General features: G+C 40.2%; 1 protein-coding gene across 1 annotated transcript in view; it reads left to right on the top strand.

Annotated features, from left to right (window-relative positions):
- Positions 1-17,553, top strand: part of unc5a (unc-5 netrin receptor A) — a 354,681-nt gene that overhangs the window by 235,448 nt on the left and 101,680 nt on the right. Inside the window, exons 4-5 of the mRNA XM_052013762.1 lie at positions 4,650-4,753; positions 9,432-9,612. Of these exons, the coding sequence (XP_051869722.1) occupies positions 4,650-4,753; positions 9,432-9,612 (285 nt within the window). The remainder of the gene's footprint in view (positions 1-4,649; positions 4,754-9,431; positions 9,613-17,553) is intronic.

Genomic DNA, 17,553 nt, shown 5'->3' with positions numbered 1-17,553 from the left:
ATTAGATGTATTCAGACTTTACCTCAGTTATGTCTGCTAGATCTTCATTTTCTGTTATATTATCACAAACAACACGGTAGCATAGTGGTTAGCGCAACGCTATTACAGTGCCAGCGATCGGGGTTCGATTCCCGTCGCTGTCTGTAAGGAGTTTGTACGTTCTCCCACATCTGCGTGGGTTTCCTCCAGGTGCTCCAGTTTCCTCCCACATTCCAAAGACGTACGGGTAGGTTAATTTGGGTTTAAAATGGGCGGCGCGGACTCATTGGGCCGGAAGGACCTGTTACCACACTGTAAATAAAATTTAAAAAAATATTTTAAATTTTCACCACATTTCTGCCTGTGCTTCAATAGAATGCAGAAGGTGATTGTGGAGGGTTAGTTTTTGTGATTGGAAGCCTAAGACATTTGTTGTACTGGTGTAATCAGTGATGGGACCCTTACAGTTTGTTATGTACATTAATGATTTGGATATGAATATAGGAGGTATGATTGGTACGTTTGTAGATAATGCAAAATCAGTAACATAGTGGATAGTGAGAAGGATAGTCAGAGGCTTCAGGAGCATTTTACTCAGTTAATTAGATTAGCGCAGGGTAATGGCAGGTGGAACAAATCCTGGTAAGTGTGAGATGATGCACTTTGGGAGGACTAATAAGGGCAGCACAAGTCCAAAGATCCCTGAAGATGGCAACACAGCGAGATAAGGTGGTGAAGTAGGTATGAGACATCCTACTTTATCCAATGTATAGAATATAAGAGCAGGAAGGTTATGGTAAAAATTTATGAAACATTGGTTAGGCTGTAGCTGGAGTACTAAGTATAGCTTTGTTGCCATTCTATAGGAAGGACATTATTGCACTGGGAAGGGTGCAGAAGAGATCCACTAGGATGTTGCCTGTGATGAAGCATCTCAGTTATGAGGAGAGACTAAATAGGCTGGGTTTTTAATTCCTTGGAATGAAGGATGCAGAGGGCAGATATAGTAGAGGTGTAGAAAGTTATGAGGAGCATAATTAAAGTAGATATAAGGAAACTTTTCCCCATAGCGGAGGTATCTAAAACTAGAAAGCAGAGGCTAGTGTAAGGGGTAAGAGATCCAGAGGTGATCTGAGAAATAACTTTTTTTTCCACTCAGAAAGTGGTTAGAATCTGGAATATACAGCCTGAATGGTGGTGGAGGCCGTTTAAGAGCATTTAACAAGTATCTAGGTGAGGATTTGAATCACCAACATATAGAAGGCTATGGACTAAGTGTTGATAAATGGGATAAGTGGATACTTGATGGCTGCACTTAACACGGTGAGTCAAAGGGCCTGTTTCTGTGAGATATGACTCTAAAAACCTATAACTCTATCACTAACAGCTGTATAGTCCCACCTTTCAGCAAAGTTCTCCCAGTATTCCAGGCACCTATTCACTCCATCCCCTCTGTATGACAAAGTATATTAGATAACTTATCTGTGGGGATATAAGAATTTTAACCAAGACTTCTTGCAGCACCATCTTGGGAATGTTTTCTGAAAATCTAATCAAGTGACTTCTAAATCCTTCATCTTATATTTCAGTGCACTTAGTCATTTTCATTCACCTTTGTCTCCTGCACAACAAATATGCAGCAGGCTGGTGTTTGTCAAAACAGAGAAGTTATACAAATAGAGAAAGTTATATCAAATAGAGAATAAGAAGATTGCTGGAATCTCCTGAATTGTATCCCAAAGGGATGTAAGTGTCAAAAATATTTCTGAACAAGACATTATTTTAATAAAAAAAGTACTCCACCTTTTTTATATAATCAGATTAAAATTAAGTAAATTAAATAAATGCCTTCAAAATCATGCTGGTGTTTGATAAGTTTAAGTGATTACCTTCTTAATTCAAAATGATGGCATTCAAATGATAAGTTACTAAAGCACATAATGTGTTTGTATTTGAATTAAATGGCTTGGCATTTCGTACAAGTATGTTGTAAATAACTAACTGAACAATCCTTGCAACATGGAAGGGAGCAATCGGGACCTGCAGATGCTTGAAGATGCCCACAGAATTTACCTGGCATATATGCAGCAAAGTATGGTAACTTGAAAGCCATTTAAGCTTGGCACACTCTACAGTGTGGGAACCTTGCAAACAGGAAAAGCAATTGAATTGTGCTGCTGCTTATCTTATGACTGGGCATTGGACATTTACTTAATATATAGTGAAAAGTGATAATCACCTTTGGTGGTGACAGTGGAAATGACTGATGTGCCTGATACAAATCTACTTCAGATGTGCATCAGATTATGTCCTTCCCTCTACAATGAGCCTTTTGGAGCATTGCAGGGAAACTAGTCCATGTTATTCTGGGAGCAACCATTGTTGAACATTTCTAAGACAATCAGGTTGAGTGCTAAAAGGGGATGCTCTAAAGATTAGGCCAATCCTTGTAATGCATTTTATGTATCTTAAAGCATCGAATATGGTTTAGAGCCAGCGAAAGCTAAACTGGGTGTCTGTGAGCAGGTAATTAATGAGCAAGTGCCACTTAATAGCACTGCCAGTGGTACCTTCCATCATTTTTGCTGATGCTTGATAGTAGACTGGGTGGTAATTAGCCCAGTTGGATTTGTGCTGCATTTTGTGAACAGCACGTACCTGGGCAATTTTCCACTTTATTGGAACTTTGTTGTAACTGAATTGGATCAGCTTGGCTGGAGGCATGACTCATCCTGGAGCACAAGTCTTCAATACTGCATTTTGAAATATTTGTGAGGTTATGTAGCATTTTGCTCTATCTAATCATCTCAGCCAGTTCTTAATATCATATGGAATGAATCAAAGTGTCTGTCGATTGAAATTTGTGATACTAGGATCTCAGGACAAAGGCAACATGGTTTATTCACACAGTATTTCTGACAAAAATGCTTGCCAAATCCTTCAGACTATTCTTGACCACTTGCATGCTGGGCCCCATCAGCACTGATGATGGGGATTCTTCCTTCCAGAAGCTGTACAATTATCCACCACGAATCATGTCTAGATATGAATGGCCTGCAGATATTTAATTTGATTCATTAGTTTTGGGATTAATTAGCTCTGCCTTATGCATCCTGGTTTTGTTGATCAGCATGCATTATAGTCCTAAATTACAGCTTCACCTAGGTTTGAACCTCACTTTTTGGTACATCTGGTTCTGCACCCAATAGGTAGGCCCTTGTGCACTCCTCGCTAAAATGGGATTGATCCCCTGGTTTGGTGTAACGGCAGAGGAAGGGAATCTGACCCATGAAATTGCAGATTATGTCACCGAAATTTCAGTTTATAATTTAATTCAGTCTTGAGGAAGCCAACAGAAGGTGTGGCCCAGCTAGTGGTGCTGCTGCCTCACAGTTCCAGTGCCCCAGATTCAATCCTGACCTCCCGTGCTCTCTGTGTGGAGTTTGCATGTTCTCTCTGTGACAGCATGGGTTTCCTCCAGGTACTTTGGTTTCCTCCCACATCCAGAAGACATGTGGGTTGGCAGGTTAATTGATCACTGCAAATTGCCCCTTGAGGGCATGGCTTTAAAGTAATGGGTGGGAAGTTCAAGGGAGGTATCAGAGGGAGGTTTTTCACCCAGGGAGTGGTTGGTGCATGGAATGCACTGCCTGGGGTAGTGGTGGAGGCTGATATGTTGGTCAAGTTCAAGAGATTGTTAGATAAGCATATGGAGGAATTTAAAATAGAGAGATATGTGGGAGGAAGGGGTTAGATAGACTTAGGCGTGGTTTAAAGGTCGGCACAACACGGTGGGCCGAAGGGCCTGTATTGTGCTGTATTGTTCTATGGTGTGTAGGTGAGTGATATAATCTTGGGGAATGTGGGGAAAATAAAATAGGTTAGTGTAAATGAGTGCTTGATGGTCAACATGGACTTTGTCGTCTAAAGACTCTGTTTCCATGCTGTAGGAATCTGTCTCTAAGAGGCAAGCAGAAGTGGAAAGTTCTGCTGGTTGAGAAGAGGGCCCAGAGAAGGAGGCCAGCACATTTTTGCACCTTTTCAACCCACTTCTTTCATCTACATCAGGTGTGGCAGAGACTGCCATGCCATAGCGCAATTTCTGAGCCACACCAGTTGGTGTTCGTGGAAATAACCATCAAGATGCAAACTATCATTCTAAGGGAATGAAGGCTGCAACACATAGTTTTGGCTACTGCTGGAGGAGGTACTTCTGGGATGTGCATTCTGTTTCCCGGTGGAATCCTGTGCAAAGTAAGCTCTACATAAATAGCTGAAAACAAAAAATGGGTCTGGTTCAGGGTAGAGTAGAGATATTGAGCAGATGTCCTCATCTATACCAATCTTTGGTGCAAAGATTAAATCCATGCAGTTGTTAATGTTGTCATTGGGGTGAGAATGAATAGACTTCTCAGTCATTACAATATTTTGAAGAGATCTCTGAGATTTGATTGCAACCACTTGCATTATCCCTTATTTGATCTAACCAGTAGATATTACTGGGTATTTAAATCTCCATTTTAGGGAGATTCATAGTTGAATTTTGAAAATATTAGTTTTTTAATAATAGAAAAATCTCCTGAACATTAAAAGGTAAGTTTGTTTATGTCAATATTTGTTTCATAACAGTGGAGATGTAATTAATTATAGTTCTTGTTTTTGGATTGGAGATCTGCGGAAGAATTTTGAACAAGAACCAATAGGGAAAGAAGTTCCATTGGATCAAGAGGTTTTACTTCATTGTCGACCCCCAGAGGGTATTCCATCTGCCAAGGTAAGTAATACCATTACTCGTGAATCCAACAGAAACTGCCAGATAACTAAATGGAAACCATCTCAAGCTTTGCAGCATGCAAAATTCTTTTGCATTTATCCCAAGTTATATTTAAAACAATAAATTTGTGGAACCGAGCTAAACAAGGCACGTGCACAAAAAACCCAAAAATTGTTGTAAGTTTGAAAAACATCTTGTATATCCATATTATATTCATGATCATATAGATATTCCCCAATAATTTGTATTTATAACAAATAAAATCACTGAGTATAGTATAGATTGTATTTTTTAATTGGATATTCTGGGGGAAATGGTTTTGTAACAGATAATAATGTTTCAGAAATTGAGATTATATAAAAAAAAACAAGAGTTTATTCCACAGGCAGGGTGATTCAGGATAGTCAATGCTTATTCTTACCCAAGACTATGCTGACTATGAGGTTGAATTTCCATGAAGATCTCCCAATCTCCCTCTATAGCCTTGACAGAAACCTTCCATAAAAACTACACTATCCATTGGCATATTGCCCAGGATTTCTATTAATTCCATATTTATAGCAAAAGAGCAGAGACCCCATGTGGAAATTCAAGTTGCATGTTTTCAATCTTTTTCAAGCTGAGTACTTATATTTTCATTATGAGTTTCATATTTTTTATGTTACACCTGGTTTACATTGACAATTTCACAGCATATAATATCAGCATTATTTTCAAATATAAATTGGTAATCTTTTTACATAATTGGAATGAAGTATGCAAGCTGCTTGATTAAATATTTCTTTTCTTCATTAGCCTCATGGGAATCATTAAGCTTTAATCACATATTGTGTACATTTCCTGTTTCTACTGCACATGAAAGCAAACTTGGTATCACTCTTGTCTGATCTTCCAAACAAAACCCAGGTAGTGAAGACAAATATTATGCATTTTCCATAACAATGGGTTGCAAAATTTAAAATTTCAAATGTTTTGTAGTGATTCCAACTTAAAACCAAATCTTATCCCTGCGTACCAAAGATTAAGGGTTAAAATGGCAGCTCATTGCATTCCTGCAGATCTCTCCTCAACCACAAATTAGTTTCCCAGGTTTTTAGGATCTGTAGGCCAATTGCCACCTAAATGATGATATGTCAGGATCCAACGGTGTTGTTTGCACCCCAACATCATGGGGTGTATTGAGTTCCCCAAACTTGTTGACTCCTCGCACTTGGACACATTCCATTTACCAGTGTGCCCTGATTTTTGTCTTCTTTTGGGAGCATGGTTCCTAGGAATTCAAAACAACATACAGTCTATCTTTGCCATTCACAAACATTCAGTAATACTTGGAAGCAGTTTATTCAAAAAAAAGAAAATGGTTAACTACTTTTGAAGAACATTTGACACATCAAAAACAAGGAAAATAATTTCAATAAATAATAAAGAATGATACTACTTGGAGCAGCCAATGTTTTCAATTTATTTGAATGGGAGCTGCCATGCTTAACCAAGGTTTAACTTGGTAGACTCGATAAGCAGATTATCCTGATTGAGAAGTGGGAACCTTCTAAGATTGCACCACTGTTGGAAATTTTGACTTCTGTGGAGAAATCTGTGTAAATCCTGATGATTGGGATTGGGGCAGAAGGTCTGCTTCCATGCTAAGCCTGAAATAGTTGGTCTGTAATAAGTATGTGAGCAACATGATATTCCTTACTAGTATTTTCCAAAATCTCTGTTTTGCACCACTTTAGTGTAATTTTTTCTCTTTATTGCTTTTTATAGCTCCCTTAATCTGTGGAATTTTCACTTTTTCTTACATTTTAGCATACGTTCAATCTTGCCTCATTTGCTCAACTTAATTGCTAAACCACAGAGGGAAAGTCTTTGCATTTTTGGTTTACTTATCAAATGTTTCCCTGAATATTGCCCACTGTTTATCTTATTCATTGACAGTTTTGCTCCGTTCACTATGATCAAGTCATTACTCATCCTTGGGTGTGACTCATCCTTCTCCCTCTCAACCCTAGTATCACATACTGTAGTCACTCTTTATGCAATTTTAAATCAGGTTCATTACATCACTGATTTAGCATTGGCTATTGTCTTGTTGGTTGTAAAAATAAAAGTTCTAGGACTTTCGAGAATATATTACTTTCACTGTCTGAGTTCTGTCTCTCTCAGTTTTAAATCTATTCTAACAGAATTGTTTTCATTCCTGGTCTTAGTACTGTTATGATAGAATAAGAAAATCTATGCAAAAATCTCAAGTGAATTGTTTTGTCTACATTACTTAAAGAGTCAGATCTTTCAAAGGACTGCCAGCCTATACTGTAACTGTAGGTATTTGCACTGGAAGTTGTTTGAATGACTGCAGGTGCCTGTGGCCCTCCACCAACCTCCCAATTCTTGTTTCATTCACCTAGGAATCCTGCTGCACCTCTTAGTTCCCCATATTCAGCTGGCCACTGATATCTATCAACTATCGCAAAGGTGAATGGCTCCAGCTCCTGGCAATCTGGGCAACACTGACTATGAATCGGACGTATTTAAAACATATTTAAAAATGTGACTGTTTGATCGTAATTAAAAGCAGCAATGTTCATTAAAATAAAGAAAAATATTTAAATCACATACCTTCTCCATTCAAGTCAACATCCCTAGCCAGATGGCTAATGTATTGTTGGGAGGCTAAGAGGCCAAATGCACTATGTTTTCAAGTGTTCAGCTTGGTATGACTTTGTCCTTGGACTTGATGCTTAGTCCATTGATGAAGCCAGAGGTCAGATGCAGTAGAATCTGACATGCGGTGCACTCTACCCTGCAACATAGGAGATGAAGTCAAGAATGTGTTGACCCATCTGCTGCCATCACCTCCAGAACCACAAACAAAAGAGGAACATATTCTGGGTCAAAATAAAAAAAAACTGCAGATACTGGAAATCTGCAATAAAAGCAGTAAATGCTGTAAACCTACCCCGCACCGCCCCCCCCCCCCCCCCCCCCCCAAAAACAGGTCAGACTGAGTTCCGATAAAGGGTTTCTGACCTGAAAAATTAGCTCTGTTTCTCCTCCCAGAGTATTTCCAGCATTTTCTGTTTTTGTAACACAATCTGGGTCAGAGTCTCTAATCTGAGCCTGTACTAAAAAGAAATAATATTAACAGATCTTCCTGCCGCATATCCGCCTTTCTTAGAAAGTGATTAAATGCCAGTTTTTCATGAAGGCCTGTCTGTTATAATTCTATGAAACACTGGTTTCTAGCTTAAATGAGGATGTGTTTTACTTTGACAATGATTTGATTAATTGCAAGGATTTTGCTACTCAAACAATGAAGTAAGACACAAGTCCTTATGCTCTGATGAAACTGCAATGATGTTCAGGGATGGAGCCAGCCACTTGAGTCAGAAAGATCCCATGTATTCCTGACAATGTACAAGCAGCAAGGTCGGGCAGATTGCCAGTCATGAGAAGATCCAGCTTAATGTTACCTCTGTTCGTGTTTCCTGATCCCGAGTTCAGTGTACAACTCGCTTCACACCCATTGTGGTGAAAGTTGTAAATCCCATCCCAGTTTCTATATCTCTCTAACATATAATCTCTGCCTAGAAGTTCCACATCTGCCCACAGAGATGTGTTAAACCGTCACTGAGTAGCTCATCAACACCCATTTTGGTTTTGAGTCTGGTGCTTCGAAAATAAACAGTTGGGGATGAGTTGAATCACCTTTGCTGAAGGTAAACCCTTTACAATCCATGTTGTTCCAGTACAGAGAACCCAAACAAGATCCTGAACTGTGATTAAGGCCATTGGGAATCACAAAGGAGAGAGACCTGGATGTGGGGGTGAGGAGGTGGGCCATGAATCAGAAAGCAAAAGAAGGGCAGTGGTTGGCTGCCTGCATTGAGTGATGGTCATGAGGGAAGAGAGGCCAGTGATCACTATTTGAGAGGGGATTTGGGGCTGATGAGTCAGAGGTTGTTGCTTGGTGGCGATGGGATTGGATTGGGTGATTGATGGATGGCAGGTCTGAAGGCGAGCTGATAATTAAATAACTTAAAACTGACCTCACTCCATCCTGCTTGGGGATGCTCTCTTTGCGCTGGGCAAAAGCAGTCTCATGCAGGCAGTGTGAAAGCCTACTCCTGCAAGAGAAGCCTTCAGACAACATGGATCCTTCCAATGCAACCAGATATGCTGCAAATAGCAAATGAATGGGCATGGCACTTGGTTGGAGGCCACGGTGCACGTTTAGGATCTTCTGTGTGTGTTGTGTGGCAGGTATATTGAGGAAACCAGAATAAAAATTGCAGACCATGTGGCCCATGCTATTAATTCTCACTTTCTGTTCATTTTCATTTAACTTCTCATTGAAATTGGATCATGTGGCATCCCCAGCAAAGTGTTATACCATGTAACTTCAAGATGCATCTGCTTTAGTATCATTAGTACCATCCACTATTTTGATCTTTAAAAAATAATACTTTAAACTTAAATCTCTTTTACAGTAATTCACATGATTCAAAAAGTTCCACAGTTAAAGTGAATTGCTAGAGATCTGAAAATGGTGTTAATCAGGCAGTCTGAACTCTATGCCATTTCCCCAAACCCTGAGACTTTTGGATAAAGCACAGTACTGGAAATGCAGATTTGTTAAGTTTACCCTTTTTGTCTGTAATTAATTTGTATTTGAAAGGTGGAATGGTTGAAGAATGAAGAACTGATTGACCCAGCTCGAGATCCTAACTTCTACATCACCCTGGATCACAACTTGATCATCAAAGAGGCTCGATTATCAGACACGGCAAATTACACCTGTGTGGCGAAGAATATTGTAGCCAGAAGGAGAAGTGCAACTGCTGCTGTAACAACATATGGTAACAAGATTTTAGATCATTGTTTATTGCTAAGAGTATTTTGCTCAAGAATAGAACTTTAAAAATTATAATGGTTATTGAAACTAAGTATCTAAAACATTTAATTTGCATAATCAATGTTTTTACTCAGCATCATGCAGTTGAAAATTGACACTATATACCATTTCTTGGTCAGTTTGCAACTTGGCAGTGATTCACCATTGTTCTCTGACACAATTTTCACATCGATCCCACATTGGATGATATTATTCTCTATGCAATGCTTGGGCACTCCTGGAATGACCAGATTTTAGTACCACAGTGCTGGATTATGACCCCCAAAGGAAAACTCATTGTTCAATTTGATTCTTCAGGAACCCCCAACACAGCATCAATCACCATCTCCCCACAATGTCTGTTCATTTCTTCAACACCCCAGCCTTTTGAGGCTTGAGCCCTGACACCTTCACCCTACAATCCCCTTGTATTCCATTACCTAATTTCCCTCAGTGGTCCTAGCTATTCCTCAGTGTTCAGGCCCACAGGGCCCCAGTGTTCCATGCCCGTGACTCACTCCCAACCCACCTTCCATCCCTGATGGCACATTTCCAAATCTGCAAATGTACCCTTTCAGTGGTACTCATTTTACAGAGGTGGGTCCACAAGTGAAACACTTGTGTGTTGTTGTAATCTGGATGCAATGGAATTTGCAGGCCAGCATAGTACATAAATTTAAAATCCAAAATTGTTATTATCACCTCAGTTACGAATACCCTCCTCATCTGGAACATGCAATTGTGGCACCTTTCAGTCATAAATGAACAAGATATCTATCTTTCAAAAAGAAACCCCAATACAAAGTATATTAAACTTAACCACATGGAAATCATTGTTGAAATTCTTCAGAAGTATATTCCTACCACAGTGACCAGACCTGTACTAATATGTTGAACTCTATGCTCAACTACAACATTGACAATCTGCATAAATACGTGGTAAATCCTCATGTATTCTGAGTTCTTCTAATTAACAATGAGTGTTATGAATCTGAGTCTGCCTTTTATACTTTCTCTGATTGTATGATCATGGTTGCATCCAAAAATCTATCGAAGTACTTTTCCTTTCTGGCAGCTGATTTGCATTGTATAACCTAAGGGCATTGTAATATTATTACTATTGGATGTGAATTCTCAAACTATTTTGTTGAACACAAGTTAGGATCAGACTTGCTTAATTCAAGCAATAGTGCTTATCTTCACTTACTATTGCGAGTTATTCAGTATTACACATTTTTGACACAACAGTGGAATATCTTTCTTGACTTAAAAGAGATGACCTTTAACTGTTCCTCCAACAGTTCTGACATCTGTTCCCGGACCTTGCTGATAAATGCAGGCAGTTCCAACCAGATTGACTGGCATGTAACTGCTTGAATGGAAGCAAGTCCTCCACTCCAGGCACATACTGTCAAACCCCAGTGGCAGAATTCTATCTTGCTGCGATTCCCCAGTATTTTTATGCTCTTGGATACTGTGGCATGTTATACCAGATGCAAAGGGGCTGCCACTGATGCAGCTCCAGTGACCTGCATTCAGTCCTAAGCTGCAATGCTGTCTGTGTGGAATTTGCACGTTATCCTTGTAACTAAATGGTTTTCCTCTGGGTGCTCAGTCTCCTTTCACATCCCAAAGATGTGCAAGTTGGTAAATAAACTGGCTGCTGTAAATTATCCCTGGTGTATGGGTGCACAATTGAATCTAGGGGAAATTGAAGGGATGGTGAGGAGAATTTTAAAAAATGGGAATAAATAATGTAAATGGGTGCTTGCTAGTTGGTGCAGACTCTGTAGCTGAAGGGCCTGAGTCTGTGCTGTATGATTCTGAGGCACAAAGATTCCAATGTGGGACTGCAGATATGTTTCAACTTTTGTTTTGTTTTAAAAATAAATTTCCATCTTGATAGAATTACTTACTTTATATTTAATAGCCTTTGAACATCTCCGAATGTCAGATATATTCTATGATGCATAGAAACACTTACAACCATGTTCAGCATCTTGTGTACATTTGGCTAATTGGTACGAATTAAATTGCATTTGAATAATAGGAGAACCCACAAAGCCAGCTGGAGAAGCTTTCTGAGATGTTTCAGAGTAGGGACTTCCTCAGTATGACCCCTGCCATCACTCAAACCTTGCTGCTGGAGACCAGGATGCTTTAGACCAATGGGATAGGCCCTTCATATCTCACTTCCAGCCATGTTTGCAATGTTTTATTATCTGCTTAGACTAAAAAAAAATCAATGATCTTTTTATATAATCAGTGGGAGGTGTTTTAAAATTGGTGAATCGGTATAATGAATTGCTAAATACATTCCTTGGAGAAACTGTACAAATACTGCTCTCAAAAGTCGATATTGGGTTCATGGGTCAGCGGGCAGGTTCTCCTGTTACATATGAGTAAGTTGAATTTGTCCTCTTTATCAGAGGCAAACTTTTATGTCACCTAGCATTGGATAATCATGAAGAGACCAATAATCAAAATTCTCCTTTTATTCAAATATAATTTGATTAACACCAGAAAGCCAGATTCACACCAGATGCAGAACATCACATCAGGAAAATAAACACATCAAACCAACAACATGAAAACAGATGTACGTTAGATTGTTATGGATTTGGCAATCTCTGGATCTTCAAGTGGCAGGTTATAAAAGCACTTTGGTATTTGCAAATGAGTTCTCATTGTTACTACCTCCTTCACTGTTGAAAGTCACCTGCTATAAAGGCAGGAAAAAGTAACATTTGACAGAAACAGAGGAATATTTTCCTTTTATATGTAAGCATGTTCACTGAATTTGGGAAGATAAACCTTTTACTTTAATCCACTGTAAGTGGTACTGATCAAGCCAGCATTCATTGTCCATCATTCCAAAGAAGGTGGTGGTGTGCCATCTCCTTCAACAGCTGCTATTGTGCGAGGAAGGTACTCCCACAGTCCATCTTGTAATAGTACTTTGTAGCCAAAATATGTCATTGATGGATTATATCATGCCAATCAAATGGTCTGCTTTGTCCTGGATAGTGATGGAATCCTTGATATTTGTGAGACTGCAATCATCCTGGCAAATGAAGAGCATTCCATCGCTGTACCTATATGAACCTTGCAGATAGCAGGAAGGTTTTGGAGAATCAGGAGATGATTCACTCTCTGCACATCACCCGGTCTGACCTGCTCTTACAGCCGCAGTATTAATGTGACAGGTCTAGAAAGCAAGCAAGCAATGCAGGTTACACTATTGGAAACCTGTCAGCATCAAATGCGCACTCAGTGTCACCATCTAGAAGCCCAAGATGAAAGAAAGAGTCATTGTTATTAATATCTATGCTGTGGTTGGTGCACATTGTTACCCTGTGTAGACGCTGTGATCACATCAATAAATGCCATAGAAGGGAAGTATCCAGAAGCAGCAAATTAACTGCTTCTCACTATTGTATTTGACATGTGAATCAAGTGAAAGAGATCCCCAGTTATATTGCAAAATTTTATTTAAACCTTCATGAAAATGTAATAATTTGGGAAAACTATCTCTTCCTTTTCCTAAGTTTAACAAATGTCAATGCAGAAAGGTGAAGGTGAGCAAATTGCTGACTAACCTTTCAAGCATGTCCTGTGTGGTCATGAAGCAGTTTGTGCACATCCTCGCCCTCATCAGTGCCCTCCCATATGAACACTTGTGGGAGAGGCAAGATTAAAAAAACAACTTGAGGAAAACCTCCTGGAGATGATGCCTTTTCTACCCTAAGTGATTTCCAGAAGATCTTGATGATGGGGAAGAAAAATCCAAAATGTCCATCTACTTACCTTCTGTATTTTGTATCCTTTCAAATTGTAGGAAGTTAAGGCACAGGAGGAGGTAATTTGGTTCCTCGTGTCCATCCAGCTGAAAAAGAACTACCATCACCTTGCATATTGTGGCATTTCAAAAGCATATCTGTTTCTAAGGACATAAAGAGTGCTGCTCCCCCACAGTTTCAATCAATTTCGGATTTCTTTCATCCTCAGAAGTAAAGGTCTCTCTCCAGCTGATTATTGCTGATGCACAGGTGGTAAAACCTCCCACAACAGCTGTAGGTCCACTGTTTCCGAGCTCGGTCATAGCGTATCTTGATTCTCAAATCATTATGACGTCCATGTAGATTTATGACTCAACAAAATATTCATGTATCTTGCATCTCTGCAAAAAAATTAACTCTATTTCCAATCAAATTTCCTTAGTCTATGCTTGTCTAGAAAGCCTGACTCACGCTTTCTGATGAGATAACTACAGTTTTAATTTGGTATCAATCTTGCGGTCATCTTCAGAACCATTTCAATGTGAAAGCATGAACCGGACAATTATTGGAAATTGTCTGGAATTGTTGTAAGTGCTCCCTGACGACCATACAGAGACCCTGCTGAACCTCCTGTCCCTACACACCTCCTGTCCCTACACTGTCCTCCCCCAAGAGCCACAACACAGACACTCCTGCCGCCCCACCAGGTTCCACCCTCTCCCACCCCCACACCGACCAATCCCCTCAAACACAAGTGAATAAGTAAAATTTGCAGCTGGGAGCCAATGACTGAGACTGTCATTGGCAGCACACCTCATTGCTAGGAGTTCTATCACATGATATTCATTTATTTATTTGTTCCAATGGCAATATATCTGAGTTCTGTATTCACTTCTGAGGTGCTTTTCAGGCTTTTTGTGCATCTTAAGATATTTATCGTCTGTTGTACCTAGATCTTTCTCTACCTTAACAGCACAAAATTCACAACACTTTGTATACATGTATATGCCAGTGCCTAACATAAAACATTATTTCAGGCTGCATTTGCCAGATATGAGCACATTTCCTCCCATCCTATCCATGTCTCTCCGTTGTCCATTTATCTCATCTAAATTCTTGATACCTGCATGTGTCTTTGTATCATCTCCAATCTGCTTGCATTTTGCCACCCACCCCACCCCACCTCACCCCCCCCCAAGTGCCTTCATCCAAGTCATTAATATTTATGCTACAGAGTAACAGCCCTGTGGGACACAGCAAGTAACAGTCTACTTGCAGAAACACTACCATTAATGTCAATCTTTTATTTACAAAAAGGCAAACAATTCCTCTTCCAACCCAGAAACTGTATTCAAATCCCATGGGATTTAATTTTATAAAGTAATTTTTTTGCACTTGATCTAAGGATTTAAAAATAAATCAAAGAGCATGGTGTCAACTGTATAGTATATAGAATTCAACTTGTTCATATTATTCAACAAGGTTGATAAGGCATGACATGTTTATTTAATATAACTCATGGTAAGACTCAAGACTTCACTTGTCAAGAGAAATGAGAAGTGTACAGCCAATACTGTCAGTCTCCAAGCTCAACTGTGTGATACGCTCACTGCCACATGGTCTCAGCAGTATGTAGATATGCACAGGTGGAAACTGAAGGTTTCATGTTTAATGATGCACATTGAGCAAGGGTAGCACCCAGTAGCGTCAGGGGAATTATTGGCAAGTGCCATCGAATGCAAGAGTGACAAGCTTTACCCATTAATGAGAGGAAGAAATCTACAGTCCTCACTAAGAACACATGGTTGAAGGGAGCTATTGAAGATTGTGACTAGATACAAAGAAGGAAGTGGTTTATTGACCCAACCTGATTATGAAAATTGATCACAAATGCTAATTCAATTACATCCTGTGGTTTAAACCCCTGCCCCCACTCTCACACTATCTTTCCAACATTCTTTATTCCATATTCCCTCACAACACCACCTGTAGCTCCCTTTTGGTGCACCATTGCCTTGCCTCATGATTATTACAGCGAACAGAGAAGCTATTCACCCAATCGGGTCCATGCTGGCTCCTTCAAGAGTCCATTTACCCTCATTTTACCTCCCTGTTACCTTTGCAACTTTTTTTCTCTCTCATACATGATAAACAACTCCCTTTGCCATTTTTGCTGTTTAGCTACACCAAGGGATAATTTACATCAGCCAGCCAATCTACCAGTACAACTTTGGAATGTGGCAGGAATCCAGAGCACCCAGAGGAAGCCCATATGGTCACGGAGAGACTAGGCAATCACCCCATGAACAGTGCCCAAGGTCAGATTGAACTTGGAGCTATGAGCTGCCGTGGTGTTAATACTTAACCATTCATTGTTGGCACAGCCCAATTTCTATTCAGACGAGGGTGTCACAGGCAACCTCACTGAGTGCACTGCATGCACCAATGAATACCTCACCCTCATTCACTCATTCTCGCCTTTTCTCAGAACAAAGTGCAAAATACAAAGCCAAAGAATAACTAGACAAATACTCCAGGTCACAGATGCAGAGAATGATGCCAGAGAGTTATACAATATGAAAGCAGGCCATTTGGCCCATGGGGACTGTGCTGCCCATCAAGCATCTATCTACACCAATCCTACACTAAACCCCTTTTATTCTCATCACATTTCCATTAACTATCCCCAGATTTTACCACTCACCTACACTCTAGGGGCAATTTATGGATGCTAATTAACCTACCAGTGTGAATATCTTTAGGATGTGGAAGGAAGAGAAATAAAGGACTGCAGATGCTGGAATCTAGATTAAAAAAAACAACAAGATGCTGGAGGAACTCAGCAGGTCAGGCAGCATCCGTGAAGAAAAGCAGGCGGTCAACATTTTGGGTCAGGACCCTCTTCAGGACTGAAGATAGGAAAAGAGGAAGCCCAATATATAAGTGGGGGGGGACAGAGCAGTGATAGGTGGACAAAAGAGGGGAGGTGGGTTGGCAAAAGGTGGTGATAGGTAGATGCATCTGCCTATCACTATCTCTTACCTGCCTCTACCTATCTCCACCTTGTGCCCACCCTGCCTCCCCTCTTTCGTCCACCTATCACTGCTCTGCATTTTCCGTCCTATATATTGGGCTTCCCCTTTTCCTATCTTCAGTCCTGAAGAAGAGTCCTGACCTGAGACGTTGACCATCTTCTTTTCTCCATGGATGCTGCCTGGGGTGTGGGAGGAAACTGAAGCACCAGAAGGAAAGCCACATAATCACAAGGAGAACGTGCAATCTCCACACAGACAGAACCCTGGGTCAGAATTGTACCCAGGTAACTGGAGCTGTGAGGCAATGATTCTACTAGCTGCATCTCTGTGCCATCCAGTGCCATGAGGTTAAGTGATGCATATGCATCCTTCTCAATTGAAGGTGGAAAAAATTGGGAGCTCGTGGACAGCTGGTGATGGAATTAAAATATCTTTGACACAAATACAATGAGAAGAGAAAACATGGAAATTTTATGACTTTGACATGACAGTCTTCCAAGACCCTCATTAATACTTCAAGTATTAAAGAACCATAAAGACAAGAATCAGAGGATCTCATTCATCCTGAAGGTTTGTCAATTACGGGAATGTAGAACAGAACAGATGATGTATGCCATTAGCAGGTTCATTTGGTGATTCACGCTCACAAGTAAAATATAGAGAGTCATTGGTGATAAGAACAACTGTACGGAGTCCATGGTGTGCAGGTTCGGTCCTCTTCAAACTCCTTTCAACGGGACGCACGTCGTGAACATTGGGGTCTGTCACCAAGCCAGGCTCCAGCAGGGAGGGAAAAAGAAGTCCAACCTAACTGTGGAGCTTTGAGAACATTTGCCACACGTGCCACCTCCACTAAGGTTTCAGCCTGGCTTTCAAATGGTTTTATGCAGTCTGCATTCAACTAAGATATGGCTAGATCTGTAAACAGGATGTCAGATTCTACACCCACAGCCTTGCAGCTCTCCAGGGTGGCAATGGACCAAGATGGAAATGATGGCCAAAGCTAAAATGGAAGTAGGGATTCTTCCTGAAGTGCACCCATTTTCCAACCATTGCTACCCAATTGTAAAACTGCCGGTTCCTATGGTGGGT

The sequence above is a fragment of the Pristis pectinata genome, chromosome 4 (genome assembly GCF_009764475.1).
Source record: "Pristis pectinata isolate sPriPec2 chromosome 4, sPriPec2.1.pri, whole genome shotgun sequence".
Classification (NCBI taxonomy): Eukaryota; Metazoa; Chordata; class Chondrichthyes; order Rhinopristiformes; family Pristidae; genus Pristis; species Pristis pectinata.
Note: the sequence above shows the minus strand (reverse complement) of the source record. Positions and strands in the feature narration are given on the sequence as shown.